General features: G+C 34.8%; 2 protein-coding genes across 2 annotated transcripts in view; one reads left to right on the forward strand and one right to left on the reverse strand.

The window, feature by feature from the left end:
• The first annotated feature begins 4,687 nt into the window (after positions 1-4,687).
• LOC115234240 (ubiquitin carboxyl-terminal hydrolase 5) lies at positions 4,688-9,341 on the forward strand. Its single transcript, XM_029805104.1, has 13 exons — positions 4,688-4,918; positions 5,012-5,137; positions 5,510-5,686; positions 5,758-5,864; positions 6,212-6,739; positions 6,869-6,940; positions 7,011-7,206; positions 7,321-7,473; positions 7,556-7,737; positions 7,971-8,350; positions 8,426-8,638; positions 8,903-9,012; positions 9,093-9,341. Exons 1-13 carry the CDS (start codon positions 4,817-4,819, stop codon positions 9,165-9,167), a joined length of 2,421 nt encoding a protein of 806 aa, XP_029660964.1. The 5' UTR covers positions 4,688-4,816; the 3' UTR covers positions 9,168-9,341.
• Positions 9,342-9,359: 18 nt separating this feature from the next.
• The window catches only part of LOC115234238 (unconventional myosin ID), an 11,489-nt gene continuing 1,563 nt past the window's right edge, over positions 9,360-19,285 (reverse strand). Inside the window, exons 2-15 of the mRNA XM_029805103.1 lie at positions 15,228-15,334; positions 14,872-15,067; positions 14,438-14,657; positions 14,111-14,323; positions 13,790-13,993; positions 13,503-13,701; positions 13,244-13,413; positions 12,907-13,167; positions 12,534-12,778; positions 12,143-12,305; positions 11,687-12,019; positions 11,335-11,525; positions 11,019-11,267; positions 9,360-10,905 (exon numbers count right to left, since the gene is read on the reverse strand). Coding sequence (XP_029660963.1) covers positions 10,692-10,905; positions 11,019-11,267; positions 11,335-11,525; positions 11,687-12,019; positions 12,143-12,305; positions 12,534-12,778; positions 12,907-13,167; positions 13,244-13,413; positions 13,503-13,701; positions 13,790-13,993; positions 14,111-14,323; positions 14,438-14,657; positions 14,872-15,067; positions 15,228-15,334 — 2,965 coding nt within the window. The 3' untranslated portion in view covers positions 9,360-10,691. The remainder of the gene's footprint in view (positions 10,906-11,018; positions 11,268-11,334; positions 11,526-11,686; positions 12,020-12,142; positions 12,306-12,533; positions 12,779-12,906; positions 13,168-13,243; positions 13,414-13,502; positions 13,702-13,789; positions 13,994-14,110; positions 14,324-14,437; positions 14,658-14,871; positions 15,068-15,227; positions 15,335-19,285) is intronic.

Here is a 19,285-nt window from a genome sequence, read left to right on the forward strand (position 1 = left end):
TATATATATATATATATATGCAAATATATAGAGAAAACATACCAATATAGACGTAAGTTTTTTATATCGTCGATGTATCTCTATTTTTCAGCAAGTATGTGCTTTATTAAAGCTGATATAAACTTTATCTACTTAGTGTATTTATTTTGTCAAAAGCCTATAATTTATGCATTCGTTGCTCGTTTAAATCGACCTGTCTCTAAAATTTAAAAACGAATTACTTCGGCATTACATGATTTACCAAGCGGTATAAAAATATAAAAAGCGGTAATAAATTGAGTTTTCTAATAATACGTTGCATTACTCTACACGTTTGTAAATATATTTCAGTCTTTTTTTTATCTTTTTTTATCACAATTTTTACCAAAATTAAACCTGTATAAGTTTCATTCTGTCATTTTCAGTGAGCATATAGCTTCTGGAGAATCAATTTCTCGAACATCAATTTTTATTTGCTTTAAGAAAAGATTATTTGCTCAAAAGTTTAGAGAAGAATATTATCAAAACTGTGACACACTTTGATAGGAAACAGTTTCTAATAAATATCTGTGGAAAAATAATCTCTAGTAAATATTTATTGGGTATTCTATTTGAACTTGCAATTAAAAACTAGAATCTGATAAATGATACATTAATCATAGAGAAGAAATATCTCTCCAACAATTGATTCTTTTGCAACAATTTATTATTCGATTCAATCAGAGAAAAGAGAGATATACAAGTACATATTTATATAATCAGTTTACGTAAATTAATGGATTTTAGTGAATTCTCTGGCTCGGGCAATCGGGAGGAGTCGCGCAGGGAGATGAACCGGCTGGTAAGAAGAGAGAGAGGTGGGAGGGGACGGGATGAGATGCGCAGCACGTGCGCGTGCTTTTCGGGCCCCCGCGACACCATCGATCGTCGTCGTCGCTCTCTCTCCTTAAAGGCGAAAGAAGGCACCGTTCGTTCGATTGCATCTTCAAGTGCAAGGCGAGGCAGGCGGCCGTCGCTCACAGCCGGCCGCGGACGGCCGGGGCCGCATGCAGCGGCGGGCATATAAATCAATACGAGAACAGCCAATGTCACTCGCGCGAGGCTCAAAAGCCTCGCCGAAAAAGAGGCGACGCTATTATACGGGGTGTCCCGCATCGGGATGTCCCCCTTTTTAACCCAGCCGCGAATCTGTATAGGTACCTGAATATCGAATATCGCTGGTATCAAGCAACAGAGAAAAGTTGCGTTGTTTCGTCTAATGTATCGCGAAATATTCATCGTGTAATTGAGATTGTATTAAATACCGAGTTTTGTAAAATGCACAAGTATTTTAAACTTAGTATAAATATCGCAGCTCTTGAAAATAATATTCGAATTCTCTCGTTATATTTTGCATATATATATATATATATATATATATATATGCATATTTATATATAATATATATAAATAAATAAGACAAGTAAGAGAGACGAGAAAAAACGAGACGTGTTTTTTATCTCGTCGAGAGGAATTTTGAAAGATATTTATTCAGATCGAAATATATCGTCTCGATAGCGAATTAATGTTTCTAGTGACCTTTCATGAATTTTCGAGAATCCGTCCTTGCACGATCGCAAACAATACGCTAATAAAAAAGATCTTAAGCACTCCACATTGTTAGATGATTTATGTTAACAGCGTTGACCGAGCGGCGGATATAAATACAAGGTGTTCCCGAACTCTCGACCTTAATTTCAATGACAAATTCTTCAGCATCGATTTGACACCGATTGTTCTTTAAAAATAATTCCGTGAGAGGCAGGAATTGCTAACATGGAAATTTTTTCATTCGGACAAAATAAACTCGATTCGCAAATTTAAATATATTAAAAGTAATGCTTTAATCTTTAATTACGCGCTTCAAGATTCGCGAAAAATCTTCATCTTGATTTGCTGAGAGCTGCGAAACTTTATTTTCCCCCCCGGCAAGCTTGCCTATAAATCATTCAAATTAGATTAAATCATTACGATAAACTCGTTGCACATACGTCAGCACGCGCGTCATTGCGTTGGTTCGTCGTAAGTGCGCGATGGCACGCATAAAAGGTGCGACTATGATCTTCGCTCGAGTTACTGATAAGTCAGCTGTAAGAAAATTGCCGAGCAAGCGGGATTGCTTTTTCTCTCTCTCTCTCTCTCCTTTTCTCTTTCTTTCTGTAATTATTTATTTAGAAATCCTAGAATATCTTGTATAATTGCTTCGCGTAATCTTTACGGCTGTGACTTTGCCGATATGGATGGCTGGGAGCTATTTGCGCAAATAATTACAATAATCCGCCTTTATTTTATCAACGATTCTTTAATTAATTAAATCATTAAATAAACAATGATTTTATGGACTGTATATACGAGACTCGAAGCTGCTGTTTCTAATAAACTTATCGTGTAGAAATGTGAAATTATTTTTGGTGTAAAAAGAAGAAAAGTATTTATTGTGATAAAATATTCGTATCATTATCTTCAGATTAATACGTTTGTGTGCTTCTATAGATAATGGATCCATTAACATTGCAATCTCATGACTTAAAATTTTCCTTAATGTTTTAAATGTGATATACGTCCTATAATACAATTTTATGGCATTGACATTGCGGATACTTTGGGAAGGAAGATTTCGGATTATGATATAGGATTCGGATTATGCGAATCTTTTTTTATGTGGTATTATGTCTATAAAAAATATGCTATAAAAAATTTCGCTAGACATTGATATATAAAAAAAAAAACACAAAGAAACGGAGAACACAAGTTTGATAGAGATTTGCGTATGCCTGGAGGCGATCGTATATAAGAAGTTAATAATAATTAATGGCATCCGCATCGAGATGCGTCCGCGGCGATCGGCGTTTTTCACCGTCGAGCGACGTTCACCTTTGACATTGACTCTTTCGCGTTTACCATTGACCTTGCGCGACGCGGGGTTATATATAGTCTCGCCCGGAAAAGCACGCGGATTTTCTCCAGCGCGAGGTTCATGAATATTTTTCTTCTCGCTATTGGAATTTACTCGCTCTCGTTGTTTTGTCTTTTTCCGTTAAAGTTTTTATTTTAATTCCGTGAAAATCTCTGATCGTCGAGAATTTCTGAAATGTGCGATATCGGACAGGAAAATATGTGCGTGTGTTTTAGAGCCGCGGAACGTCGTGTTTGTTTAGTTTTGTTCGTGTCACGTGAGATCCGCTTTCGAGGATTAATCACGACGGGAACTCTCGAAGCGAATCGTGACGTGAAAAATGTCGCGTGACAGCTCGGATTTCGGGGTCCTCTGTGCTCGCTCAGTAATGGCATCCCTACAAAGGATTTTATGGCCTTAGATCTGACGAGAGGTTTACATGAGACTATATTTCCAGTGTGGCCCACGATCGTGACCAATGACGGACCTGGAAATATCTCGGCTCGAGTGTGCGCCTCTATTGGTTAAAAAATGCTAGGGAAAATTCTGTAGAAACTGAGATGTTCGAAATTCTTGTCGTGTTTTCGATTTAATAAAACGGCAGCATTAGGAATCTTCTAATAACATGTCTCACATGAAATGATAACATATCAAAATAAACGTAGGATGATTTTAGAGATTAATAATTTTAATGACAAATTCCGATAATATAGGGTAGAATATTGATCTTAAGTTGACAACATGCGCGCATGCGGCGGTTTGCAATTAGATAAAATTACAAATTTTGTGCTAGCTTTATCTTCGATTTCATTACATTGCAATACAGTATATATTAATTAGTCACATAAAATTATATCAATTATTTTATAATTATGGATACGTAAAATAATTATGAGATATTAATCAAAAAATAGATGCGATGTAAGAAATAAATAAAAAAGTATTGCAATTATATGATTTGCGAATGTATTATTTTCGAATATAAAGATGGAAAACTAACGATTTTACACACATATAGATATGTGAAAATCTTTTTACATTACTTATATAAAATTATCATAAGCGGCAATCTCTCCGATTGCATGCATTACTCGCAACAACGAAAATGCAATATCAATGCAGCTACAATAATTTTAAGAACAACGCATGAATACCTGGTGATTATCGTTGCTTCAATATCGTTGACCCTTTCGCGAAAATATAACGACGTGTGCGAAGAGGATTTCAATCACTGCCGAATGTACATGCACAAGCGAATTGCCAATATCGAGATAGTCACATATGATCTTGAATATACTTTGACGTTTGACTTCACGAGAGACACTCGCGATAATCCATCGGGCGCGAAATTTGCTTCTGGACAGCAAAAATCGCGAAAAAATACCCAGCGTTTCGAACTGCGTCTCGTCGCGCGTTCCTTTGCTCCGCCATATTGCAATTCTCGGAGTATCGAAACTCGAAACGGTGGAAGCAGCGTGAACATAGCCAAAATAGTTATTTTGTTATAAATAAAATACGAAATATATCTCAACAGATATTGGAGCCGGTTGAAAGGATGAATTAATTGCGATTATAAATTCATTGATATATAGTCGACGTAATTTTTTAAAATTGAGAATATTAAAAGAACGATAAAAAAAGGAGAAAGACAAAAAATTCGAAACTTCTTTCATACCATTCCTGGAGTTCCACGATCGATCCGGTCCGTCGTTCCCCGATTCTCGCAGTGTCATCGATAACCGACCGGCGGCGATATACAAATTAAGTTAGGGTTAGGTTAGATGACAACCAACGCCTCTACCGGTGGCGATTTATCCCGGAGTTCGCGCGGATCTTCGTGTTAAAATCCTCTCGAAGGAAAAAGAAATTGGCAAAGATTACACCGGCATTGTTTTTCTCGCCATGGAGTTGATATCGTTGACGAAACACCTGAACGCGATCAATATCCCGCGAAAGAGCGACAAGATATACAAGGATGAATGCGTTTACTCCTTCGACACACCAGTAAGATACCCTTTTATCCTTTTTTGTTTTCGACACCATCGGGAGTGACGAGTGAGCGCGATCATTTTGATGAAAATTTCTTTTTCATTCAAGGATTCGCCCACCGGTCTGTACGTTAGTCTCACATCTTTCCTAGGCTTGAACAAGGGTCATGCCATGTGGTACTACAAGAAGACTTCGTATGCTGTGTATCTTCATATTAAACGTACAAAGAAAGAGGTGATTTGAATTTATTCAATAAATTATGTTAAAGACTCTGTCTTTAAAAATTCACACAATCTGAATGGAACATTATATACATATTATATATATTATCATGTTATTCGTCGTGTATATATAAAGTATCTGACAAGTGCTTCGCTAATACTAGATATATGATATTTTAATTGTTGTTTGGTATATCACTATTTTTGTTTCTGTATTCGAGTAATATCAAATAATGTTTACGTCCTTGATAATTTATTCAATTTTCAGTTGGAATTTTTCTATTAATGTAGAATTACAAAATGTACATGAAAAGCCCGTCAGATACTTATATGTCTTTTTCACGAGTCTTTTTATCTTTAAAAACATATGTAAAATATTTTGTAGATTCCATCTGAAGAACAAGGAGATGGGCCTGAAAAAAAGATTACACGGCTAGCGATAGGAACAGCCGGTGGATTCATGCCTGATCAACAGAAATATACTTACGAGGAGGAGTATAATATAATCATTCTACCCGATTTCATATCCATTCCTTATCCGTCAAACAATTTACCTGAGAAGGTAAGATTTATTCATATGATTATATTACATATAGTTAATAATGCTTAAGGGATATACAAAATTGTGGACAGGTGGAGCTTGCAGTCAAAACTATAATACAAATGGAAAGTGCATGGGCGGTAGCACAAGTAGAAGCTGTAGCCAATACATGGGACGGAGAGGTCAGATCAGAATCAAAGTGAGCTTTTTGAAAAATTTTTTATCAAGTTTATTACCAATTGAATGATTTTAATTAATTGCAAAAAAGTGCTAAAAAAAGTTATAACATAATACTGTATTTTATCACATGTATTTATAGCATATCAATTGCATTAGTATTAAATTTAAAGTATCATTTGAAATTTATATATCAAGAAAATTTTATTTATATATCAAAATTTAAATATCAAGAAAATTTGGTTTCTAATAGATAGATAGATCATTTTTTTCGATCTCTTTTAATGAAATAACATCTATGTTATGATAAGTATCTCAAAAAAATCTCTCTTAGTTGAATAAGATTGTAAAATTTATCGGAATTTTTAGACACGCCGCGAATCTAAAACAATTAGACAACGGTAAGAAGATCCCGCCGAGCGGTTGGAAATGCGAGAAATGTGATCTCACGCAAAATCTTTGGTTAAATCTGACTGACGGCAGCATACTCTGCGGTCGCAAGTTCTACGACGGAAGTGGCGGCAATGGCCACGCGATCGAGCACTACCGCGCGACCGGCTATCCGCTGGCCGTAAAATTAGGCACGATCACGAAGGGCGGCAAAGCCGACGTGTTCTCGTACGACGAGGACGACATGGTGGACGATCCGAATTTGACAGCGCATCTATCGCATTGGGGTATCAATATTGCGCAGATGGAAAAAACGGATAAGTCGATGATTGAGCTGGAATTGGATCTTAATCAAAAGTTTGGCGAGTGGGTGTCTCTCCAGGAAGCTGCCAGCAAGCTTACACCATTATACGGCCCCGGTTATACCGGACTAATCAATTTGGGGAATTCTTGTTACATGAATAGCGTCATGCAAATGTTATTCATTATTCCTGATTTTATCAAAAGGTATGTATAATTTATGATGATTTTTCTCTTTCTTTTCATATGATTATTTTTATCATGGCCAATTGTGGAATGAATGGAGGAATTTTTTACCGATAAAAGGAATATTAAGATTGATGTTGTAAATTTCAGATATGAGGAGAAGGCGTCGCAGATATTTCAGCAAAATTGGCATGATCCAGCATCAGATGTTAATGTTCAGATGTGAGTTAGGGTAGTTCTTGATAAAAGGATTTGGCGATTATCCAAAGTATAATTATTGCCATTTTTCTAGGGCAAAATTGGGCTTCGGCTTGCTCTCTGGCAGATACTCACAGCCACCGAGAAAATCTAGCACGGATAATGAACCACAACAAGGTATTCCCCCACGTATGTTTAAGGTCCTGATCGGTCGAGGACATCCCGGCTTCTTCTCGAATAGGCAACAGGACGCTCAGGAATTCCTTCTTTACCTGATTAATCTACTCAATGTAATTATTAATATCGCTTTCGGATTTTAATCGAATATTTCGTGTACTATCCAATCTAATTATTAAATATTCGTTACCATCGACACCATTTTAATCGGCAAATTGATCGAATAGCGCAACAGTCGGCATGAGGTGTGTCCCACGGAATGCTTTAGATTTAAAGTGGAAGAGAGATATCAGTGTAGTAAATCTTATAAAGTCAAATATACTTCTCGGCCGGAATATATCCTGCCGCTGCCAATACCGCTGGAGGCCGCGGTAAACAAGGTATGTATAATTTAATTGAAAAGTTCTTGAGAAATGATGTCTTTCTTACTACAAGTAATTAAGTCAATATATTATATATAAGGACGAAGTGGCTGCCTACGAGACCCAGAAAAAGGAAGCTGAAGCAAAAGGGCAAAAGTTAGATTCCAATATTCTCGTAAGACCCCGTATAAAATTGTCGTCGTGCCTCGAAAGTTTCAGTCGTTCGGAAATTGTGGAACAGTTTTATAGTTCGGCTTTGAACGAGAAGACGACAGCGCACAAGTAAGTATATTTGATTATCAGCTATTTGGTTGTGAACGTTTGTGTCATTCGCTTTATATATAATCTTATTTTTAAACATCTAGATTTCGCACATTCTTTTAACTATCAACTATGTTATATTTTATTATGTATTTAAATATTTGATTTCTCTCTTTCGTATAATCATGTTTAATGCGACTAATTTTTTACGGCTAGTGTTTTTTTCGCATAATATATAATATATTCTCTTTTAGAACTACCAGACTAGCCAGCTTCCCGGATTATTTATTAATCCATTTAAAGAAATTTACGGTGAAGGAAGATTGGACGCCTATCAAATTAGACGTAGCAGTAGAGATGCCAGACACGGTAGATTTGAAATTCTTGCGCGGAACTGGCTTGCGAACAGGTGAGAAATTATTGCCGGACGGCGTGACACCGCCTCCGCCTGTTTACAACGCGGCTCTCCTTGATCAACTGACGGACATGGGTTTCCCACCGAATGCGTGCAAGCGGGCCTTGTACTTCACCGAGAACCGCGATCTTGAGGCTGCGACCAATTGGGTGATGGAGCACATCGCGGATTCCGATTTCGATGAGCCGTTTGTGCCACCGGGAGTTGATTTCAAGCCGGGTAAGGATCATCTCAGATGTAGAATCGTAGCTATAATTAATTGATTTTCTTTAAGTGAATACCGGTTGATTTCAGGCGAAGATACATTTGTGCCGGATCAAGCTGCTTTGGAGAGTGTAATGGCCATGGGTTTTACACGTGAGCAAGCGACGAAAGCGCTCAAAGCGACCAATAATGACTTGGTGCGCGCGGGTGATTGGATTTTCAATCATCCGGCCGAGCTCGATGCCCAGGAAATGGATTCTACTGCGACGCCAAAGATGGAGGAATTTAGAGACGGAAGCAGTCGTGAGTCACAAAATCGTTTATTTCTTAAACTATGAATTATTGTTTAATATTAATCATTCAAAGAAAATATATATCTTAAAAATAATATAGACATAATTAACGCTAAATGTGGCAATATACAGATTAACAAAATTAAGTTACAGATTAGGACAATTTTAGGATTAATTGAGCAAATTTATAACGAGATTTAGAAAGTTAGACTTGTTTATTCATCGAGATTAAATTAATTCTTTCCGATTTTTTGTATGCTTTTTTATGTTTTAGAATACAAACTAGTGGGTTTTATATCACATATGGGTACATCAACAATGGTAGGCCATTATGTTTGTCACTTATTGAAGGAAGATCGATGGGTGATATTCAACGATGAAAAAGTATGACATTGTTATCTTTATGTGATTATATTATCTTTTTAAACTTTTGTTTCTCTCTTTACACAAATTTATTCTTGCAGGTCGCTTTATCTGAAAACCCACCGAAAGAATTAGGATATATATACATGTATCAACGGATCCACACGGATCCATAGTGTAGATCCATGTAGTGTGCTTTTCTTTTGTATAAAGATATATTGCTTTTTTAATAATAAAGAATGATACAAATGCTCTTTATATCATGTATATATTGAATATAATGAAGATGCGCGTAATTCATAGCCAGTTTTGATTTGCCAGGTTTTATTATATGATATTAGGAATATAAGAAGCGAATAAGATATAAGATGAAAATTTTATTTTATTTTCTAATAATGGCACGATATTCTCAACATGTTTTAGAGTGCTTTGTGATCACAATTATACCAATCAAAATAACATAATCGTTTTTTTATAAATATAGAAATAGAAATATAAACTAAAAAAAAGAACAGACTATTTTGTTTCTAACAAATGCTTCATAAATGCATAAGTACTAAATTAATGACATCTATCGCAATATACAATAATTTTCGCGTGTTAAATCGAATTAACATCAAAACAATCGTAAAATAATACATATATTTTGATTAATCATACACGTATTTATATATATATTCCTACATTTCTCAAGTATCTTCTTAAACTAAGTACATGGAAGGATGCAAAATTTTCTTTAGAAAAGAATACATTTGACTCATTACATTTTGTGTCCAATTGGCAGGCACTATGGTGTAAAATTGCATATCTTACTCTTGTTACTCTTCTGTTTTCGATATAATTTATGTATTTATGTAAAAAAGCTTTAAAAAATATTCTGATCTATCTGATACTAAGTAGAAGGCCACAAGCTTATAGTACGTTGGAATTAATGAAAAATTGTTCTGTATAATTGTCGTAACATTGATAGAATTTTCTTTTGTGGAAAATAAAATTCCACATAGATGGTTTATAAATTATCTCGTATATAAATTATGCATTCACTATTATACTCCGGTGAAACTCACTTTCGTAAATTTACATTTCGTCCTTGCACCGTTGTAAGCTAACAACATTTATAATATTATATCATATTTACAGAAAAAAATGCGTCATGTGTGCACAACACACTTGACGCAATATACCGGCATTTATAAAATTTATGGTACGCTCAAAGTGACTTATATATATCACATAATTAACTTGTACTGCAATATGAATATTTTTTTTTTTTTTGCGTATTTTGGACATATGTTTATTATGCAGGCATAGAACAGTTGAAAAAGTCTCAAACTTTTTAGCATTTGATTTTAAAAAAATGTTAATATTTCTTTAATTTTTTATCATATTTAAATTGAACTGATTACGTAATAAATGCAAACATTGATTGGATTTTCAATTGAATTTTATCATAACAAAATTGCATTGCATCTATATGCATCATAACGTGATTAATATTAATATTGCAGAAAAATTATATATTGTGGAACAATCGATTCAACTGGGAAAACTTTCAAACGCGAAATCTGATGTCTCGCGAAATTGTTAAGCGGATTTTCTGAACAATAGTATTATTATGGCGCGCAGCATGTATAATTTATATATATTATTACAAAATATATCCGATACGTAGTACAGCACTTCAAATAGCTTGTCAGATTTTAACTTGCCGTGCGAATTTGTTGTCTAGTATTAGTGCCACCGTCAATGATGCTCACCGATGGTGGAATGGCATAAATAATTTGATTACCGTCTTTCCTGAATGTAGGTTCATTCACGTCGGGCATCACCTCAATGCGTAGCAATCTGCTTTTATTGCCTAGCATGCACTTAAACTTGATGTCCACTGTTACGTGTAGATCGGCGCCGCGCAATCTGTAAAAAAATAGGTCTTATTTATTATTCTTCAAAATAAGATTGCAATAAAAAGATATAAATCTCGAAATTCGCTTAAATATTTTCATTGAAATACTTTCAAAACATCTTACTGATAGTATCGGTTGCTCAGTATGCCGACTAGTTCTCCGATCCTGTCGTCTTTGGCAGTGATGGACAGAATAAAATCATTTCCGCGATTCGAATGTATCGCGATAAATTGATCCTTTCCTGGCGAAACGCTGAGACCGGTGATTTCCGCGATTGGCATGCCTTTCCTCATGTTTTTAAATCTCACGTCGTCCAGCTTGTACACAGCATGTTCCGTCACCACTAGAACGCGATCTGCTGGCTTGTTAAACCTGCATAATTTGTCAGATTACTACATTGTATATTATAAGATTGACAAGATTGACAAAACAAGTAAACCTGTTGGTTTTTCTGATAAATGCGCTGAATAAGACAGTCTTGAAGTGATCAGTGTTTCGAAGATTGTTTATCGAGGAATTGAAGACATCGCTCTGAGGGTTTTCGTCCGGCTTAGACAAGTAGTTTCCTTCCCAGCGACGGTCCTGGCCCCAGTAAGATCTCTTAGAACGCAACACAGCACCCGCTGCCATCTAATAATAATATTACAAAACTAATATGTTAATCATGCTTGATTTAATTAGGAAATTAAATTTATAATTTCTATTTTTTTTTTTTTTATAAATTGGCGAATGATAACTTTTATTAGCTCTTTGTAATAATAAAAAAAGGAACAGCGGCGCCAAAAACCTGCCTTTAATCGTAGTTGTGGCCAATCTTCCCGAGGAATCACTCTGAGCACCATCCACGCCCGCCATCTCGCATACATGTTCTTTAAGGCGGGCATCACGTGTCTTACAGCGAAATTTTCGCGCGGCCACGGTAAATGCTTGCCATAATTCTGCATGTTCTTGGCATTTCTGAATGTTCGCTCGAGCTCATTGATATAAACGCGTCGTTTGTATCTTTTATAGTGATCTATCAGAATTAACGCGGCCTTCATCTTCTTGTACTTTTGACGACAGAGGTACCCTCGCCATTGCTTCTGCAGAAGGACCACGATACCTGGTATTAAATCGCTGCGAGCCTGTGAATAAAATAATCTAGGTATAATATCAATCTATGAATGAATCAATATCTAATATAAGCACAGATTGTCGTATGTAATGTGCTTAAAATTAGATTAGATCATTTATATATATTGGCTAACCTTTTCTAATGCAAATAGAGTTTGCGGCGAGCGAATGAATATTTTCGTGTGACCATATTTAACGTCATTTGAGAAATTTTTCTCTTCCATCAACGTGCGTACACCGTCCTTGTCGTTGCCACCTCGGAAGTTCGGCCATGTGTATTGTGATATCATTTTGTATCTGGCAAAATGAAAGATCAAATTTGTTTTAATTTTCATGACAGTTATAACTTTGCGTTACAGTTTAAAAAATTTTAAAAAAATTAGATCATAAGTCTTTTCTTTTGTCTTAGTTTCTCAATCTTCACACAATTCTCATTGTATATCTTTCCTGGTGTTTTTTATTCTTATATATTAATTGGAAATTACGTAACTTATATAAACAATATTTAATTTTATTGTTCAATACCTTTTCAGGAATCTGTCGTATCGTTGCCTGTATACAAAACCAGCTCGTCTCACCAATATATTCTCTAAGAGTCCCAAATATCTCACTTGATGATTTACTCTCTCATCGTCGAACACGACGGGAGACTTTACTTCATTAGGTTTTATACACCTGACATAAAATGGTTCTTTACTCGCTAAATTCTTCACCAATGCGATCATAGAATTGCGGAACATTGTGCCAGCAGTTAAAGGCCTTTTTGTCGTCTAAAATAATTCGGTAGTGGATTGATTTAATTAAATATTATATTTGAATTCTAAATAAATAAAATAAATTTAACTACATCTAGTGTTAAACATATGCATAGCTTCCCCCCCCCCCTCTTTCTTTGTACCTTCAAAATATTTTGGGCACCTTCAGGCCACATTTTACTAATTACGGAATTATTGCTTTTATAGAGCATGCGTTTAAAGTCTTGAAAGAGCGTGTCTTTGTTTTTATCGAGGAAGCCGTTGATATTGTAAACCACATCGCCAGCATAGTGTTTGATCTTGAACTCTGTTCTGTGTTCTAATTCTTTATCCATTGGCTTTAATTGTCGAGAGCTATAGTGTTTATGGTCTGCTAATTTTTTATCCATTGCATTGAGAAGCATCTAGAGAATACAATATTTTTTGTTTTAATCCTCAGAAGAACTTCTTAATTCACAGAAGTATAAATCTTTCAATCACCTCGTCAGTAACTTTCCCGACATTAAGACAAGCTTCATCCATGATTGCTATAATTCCCTTATGAGCTTGTTCAACTAAATCGCAGATAATCTGATTGTTGAAATATTCAATGTTTTGCCAAGCAATCCCTTCCTTCTGATACTCCTCTTGCTCTTGTTTCAGCACCAACTCTACAATAAAAATGTTCCTAATTATAATTATAATAATCTTACAATTCTCACAGTTCAAAGTGTTTTCACGCATATAGCGTTACACTTACCGATGAAGAGTTGTTGCAGTTTTTCGTTACAATAATTGATGCAAAACTGCTCAAAACTATTCATGTCGAAAATTTCAAAGCCGTAGATGTCGAGTACGCCGATCAACGTTCCGTATCTCTTCACCCTACTGTTATCATTCACGTTGATTGAATCATTGACTCGCGACACTATCCATGTAAATAATCGCTCATATATAGCCTGAAAGATTTATAAAAATTTCTCTCAATACAATGAATAGAAAATTCTGTAAAGAAAAAAAATGAATCCGCATGCGAGTTGAACATACCTTTGCCAGAGCGTCTCGGCCATACTCGGCTTCTATTAAAGTGTGAGTCTTCTGCATAACTTCTCCACCTGCCGCTATGACTCTCTGCGAAAGAGCAGTGCTCAGATCTTTCGAGTTTATGGAGAACAAGTTGGCCGTGTCATTTAAAGCGCTATTATTTTCAATTATAAGTTTCTCGTCGTCCAATCTGAAGGTGACGTTACCCTAAAAAATAACAAAAAAGTAATAGTGAGCGAAACCAGCATAATCTTCAAAAAGAAAAATATAAGAAGTATTAGAGGAAAGTAGTTTTATCACAGCGATTATGTCAACTCTACCTACCAAATGCAAAATACCAGCGACGATATTCCACACGGTCTGCATCTCATTCGGGGAAAATCCGAGGATAGACATGGCAGTGCAAACGGCTTTATAGTCGCTTCTGTCAGAGATGTTCGTTTTATTATTACTTCCGTTGCCGACAAAGTAGTACGCGGCCGGGTCGCGGACCAAACGTAGCTTGTTCAATTCGGTCTCGCTGCAGCCATTTAGTAACTAAAAATCAAACATATTTCTTTAATCCTGGCAATATATATATTTTTCACACGATAAAGTGATAGTCTTAGTTTCTAATCGTGCGATAAAAATTAGACGTAACTGCAAGGATACCTGATAGAAGCAATGAAAATTGCGTTCTCCCTTTTGCTGATAGACCACTCGCGATTTCTCGAGGAGATAATTGGTCACGTGACCACCCACGGGGTCTCCCTTGAAATCGAAATTGATATCCATATACTTTCCGAATCGTGACGAGTTGTCGTTCCTGTTCGTCTTTGCATTGCCGAACGCTTCCAATATCGAGTTCGATTGAATGAGAATATTCTTTACCCTGCGGAAGAATGCACAAATCGTTTTGTCACACTTAAATATCGTTACAAGACAAAAATATTTTTAATAGATTTTTATATTATGCAATCAAACGATCTACAATCATTTGTAAAAATGCAATTGTAAGATATTTAATCTTATCGCTTAAGTTCGCACAAGATAGATTAGATAGCGAGAGCTGATAGTAATTGCCGGTTTTGAATGGCAATTTATACCTCTCGATTTCTTGCTGTCCGCTTAGATTCGTCACGGCGGCGATATATTTCATAATGATTTTGCTAGTTTCCGTTTTACCGGAGCCTGATTCGCCGCTTATTACTATACACGTGTCTCTGCCCTGTTGCTTCATCTCTTTATGCACCGCATCCGCGATCGCAAAGATGTGCGGCGGATTTTCGAATAGTTCTCTACCTAAAAAAGCAGTTTTAAAAATAGAAAAAAATCATTCAGAAAAATTATACGTGCTAAACATTTTTAAACTAATCGTACATAATCTTGATATAAGCTCTTTTTTTAAATATAATATTGATATTTTTGGTATCCTCCCATGTATAATTTTATTCGCGTGTACCTTTGTACTTATTAATTTGGTCCGCATCGTAGATGTTGGTGCTTCTATACGGATTCACGCTAACGCATACTTCGCCGATGTAGGTGTAAATTTTCCCTCCGTTAAATCTGCAACAGAGAATCAATAGACAACAATCAATACACAGATAAGGCAGAAAGAACGTTTATCGAAACAAAATAGAAGGCATTCTGTGAATAAATTTATCTTATTTAAATCAAATTTTTTTTTTGATAATAATCTTTAAGATACCAAAACAATGCGAATATTCTTACATCTTGCGTACGATTCAAAGAAGCGTCTTATTCAGATTAAGGATTATCAAATTCTTCAAAAGTTTTACGTTTTGTGAAAACTATAAATTGATATTTCTTATCCGCGCCAACGAGAGATAATAATTATCGCATGTACAAGATTGACTTTAGATTACCGAAGTATAATGAGTCATTTGTCCTTATGTAGACGAGAATTGTGTACTCGCTAGTATAAATAATTGCACTTCTAGCTTGTGGTAAAGTTTTTAAATCAATTATATTCGATATATTCAAAAAAATATATATATATATTTTTTTTGCTCTCCTCTTAATACGATTTAAAAAAGCCTTTTAGCTTTGACGAGCCAAAGAAAGTGGATAATCTACATAATAAAAAAACGCCAGTTTTAATCAATTGGTGTATGTAGCATTAATTGTAGGACAGTATTCTCTCGAAAAATTCTGGGTTAATGATTCTATTTTTTAAGATAAATAAAATAATAAAAATAATAATATTCTTTAATCATTAAAAGAATTTGTCATATATTTCTCCCATTTTATTCATTTCCATATGTGATAATTGCTACTTCGTAATTAATTATCAATCACTCATGTCCGAATCTCGCGACGATTACGCGAGCGCAAACCGGTATGCAACGAATCGAGGATGATGACTCATCGCCAACACGAGACCTGATAAGGATTACGCGAGCCGCATATACATATATATTCATCGTGCGTATCCTATAGGATACGTCTTTGACGTTCACCATTCTCATCGTGTGTTTACCGCTAAAAGCATTCGCTCGTTTCTCGTCTTGTGTAGGCGTCGGATATTAATGTGAATCTCGTTGGCCGAAATAATATGACACAACTGGTAAAAATGAAAACTTATATTTAAATTGTCATGAGAAATATTTGTGATTGACTTATATAATAAATATATATATATATATATATATATATATACGTAGCGCGACGGTCGCTATCGTCGCGCGCGTCAAGTGATTGTGCATAATTAGCAATTAATTCCGCATCACATACATAAATACAACTATGCATATAAATAGTCGGCAGAATATACATATAATTGACGACTCATCGGCGAGAGGTCGCGAGGAGGTGAGATATCGGGGGAACGGAAGAAGGAGGGAGGGGGGGGGGAGCGATCATTGAAATTGTATTTGTGTGTGTGTGTGTGTGTGTGTGTGTAAATACTCATATATGTATATTATTAAACTGTATATATAACACTAATTATTTTTTTTATTATAATGTAATTATTTTTAATTTAGGTAATCTTCATGAAATTACTATAACCGCGACAAAAGGGGGAGGCGAAGAATAATTACATTTTATATATTAATTATGTATTTTCATAGATGTTATTCCTGTTTTTGAAGATATTTTGTTAAGGTTGCATTTCGCTGTGGTTTACCTTTAACATTAAATAGAGGCAAGATTTTTATCTCTCAAGTGTATTTTTCCGATATGTTTTTTTGATCTTTTTCGTGAAAGTTGTAGAACGGTCCGGATTGTGTTAATAGTTTTATTGAAGCGTAGAGAAAAATTCTAAGCGAACCTGTTTGAAATCTAGTTCGGAAATGAATTGACAATGTGTATCTGAATCGTTCGAAACGATATGAATTTAATAATAGACGGCACAAAACAGAGTTGATATGGTAGTTTCATAAGGAAATGCTTTCTAGCCAGATTATATGATGTCACGATAAATTAATTCAAATAATTCATTTCAATTATTTGAATTGTAACAGCCCAAACATTTCTATATTTTTTTCTCTAAAGTTCGCTTATAGCTAATATTTATTATTTATATACTTAAATATTTCGCGATTTCTCTCTCTCTCTCTAATTTAAATCTTCAGTCTGTTTCTTAAAAAACCAAGTTCTTAAAATTTTTAAATACCTTATTAAAGAATTTCTAATCTCTCTCTACATCTTTTTAATCAGAAGGAAACCTTGCTCGCAAAGAAAGAGACAGAGTTGATGGTCCTAAACTCCCTTAAATTCACGAATCAGGAACTCCTAAGATATTTTCCACAACGAATCTTGGAAGCCATAAAAGGTAGGAGGAGGCAACAGGATCAAAACACACATAAGGACGCATGATGATGGTATTTTTGAAAAAGGGCAATCGGATTTGTTTATCCTAAGCAATTGGATCCTAATCCAATTAGATTTTGTCCAATTGATTGCTCCTTTTGTACTCTCAATTTGATTTAATCTAATGATTTATTCGCGATTTCGCGTTACGCATCTGGTGTAACCTCAGTGTACGATGAATCAGAGCGCGTCATTCATCTTCACTCATAAATATATATGTTTTCCAAGAAATGCGTCATGCACGTGCATCGTTAAACTTCAACCGCTATAATCAATTTAAATATGCCAATCTTTAGTGCAGATATTTTACAAAATATCAGAAAGAATACAATTTTCAGCAATTTTTTTTCAGCATATCAAATTAAATCGCGATTCTTATAAAATAATATCTGTAAATATATATCTAATATATTGCGTGTGTGGACTTTCATGACTTTTCGCAGAATCTCTCCTATTCCCTTGTTCGTAAAAAGAAATAAAAAATTTCTTATGAATCACGAGATTATATATATATATATATTCATGAGACATAAGTGTGTCTCGTATAATACGGATTAATGTCCCTATTTTATCTTCAATTATATTATTAGATCATGTTCCGGTCTCCACGCATGCGACTTTGCGGCGGATGCACGCAAGCACGCATTGCGTATGAGTACGCGTGCTCTTTGCCCGCACAAAATTATACACCCGCGTAACCGTGTAACAGGTATTGTCGCTTCCGTCAGTTGCTCGCAGTGCGATATTCAATTCCATGCTTCACGATATAGACGGGTATAGTCTCAGGTGAATCGAAGTAATTTCCCTGACGTGTTTTTTTTTTTTTTTTTACGGCAGCGAGCTACAATTTTCTCTCGTATATATTAAGCATAATTAGTATCAACTCGAATCGATGTAACTGTTCTACGAAACTGATGGAAATTATAATCATTAAAATTAACAGCTGTATAAAAATAAAAGTATAAAAATTGAAATTAATAAAAAAAAAAAAAAAAAAAAAAAAAAAAAATAAAAAAATTGAAATAGACTTCCTATTTATTTTATTTTAATCAGTGTCATTTTGATACGTAGAGAGATTGTTAAAGAAAAGTTACATTTTAAAACTATACATAATACGCATCTCATTTGCAAATGATTTATTTTTTATGACAAATATATCTCTGAAACGTCAAAATGTTTAGAATTAAAATATGTTTGTGGACAATCTAATATATATAATACTTGCGAGCTACAATTTTCTCTCGTATATGCCGCTTATAACGCGACAATTACATATTTTTAGAAACGGCGAATCGGTTAATGTAATGTATGATATAAAATAAGAATTTATCTTAATTTAAAATATCTCTATATAATATATAATTGAGCCGTGTGTAAATTTTTCATTAACTAAAAGAAAAATTATAGTTTTGCGAAAAAGAAAGATTAGTTTATGATTATATGCGGTGCATTTGGACTTGCACCGATCTCCGTTAAGTAGGTTAATTCTGTATCAACGTGCTGCTGTTTTTATTCTAAATTACAGTTCCGTCTGCGAAAGACGAAGAATTAACTATTTAACTATAATTAACGCTAGTTAGCGTCGATGCAATCGCTCCGCAATTCTTGCCATCTAGGATCCGCTTGCAGTCTATTGCAACCCGGTATTTTTTTCTAAATTACAACTCACTTTTATAGTATATA

This window comes from Formica exsecta, unplaced genomic scaffold (genome assembly GCF_003651465.1).
Source record: "Formica exsecta isolate Colony F162 unplaced genomic scaffold, ASM365146v1 scaffold2, whole genome shotgun sequence".
Classification (NCBI taxonomy): domain Eukaryota; kingdom Metazoa; phylum Arthropoda; class Insecta; order Hymenoptera; family Formicidae; genus Formica; species Formica exsecta.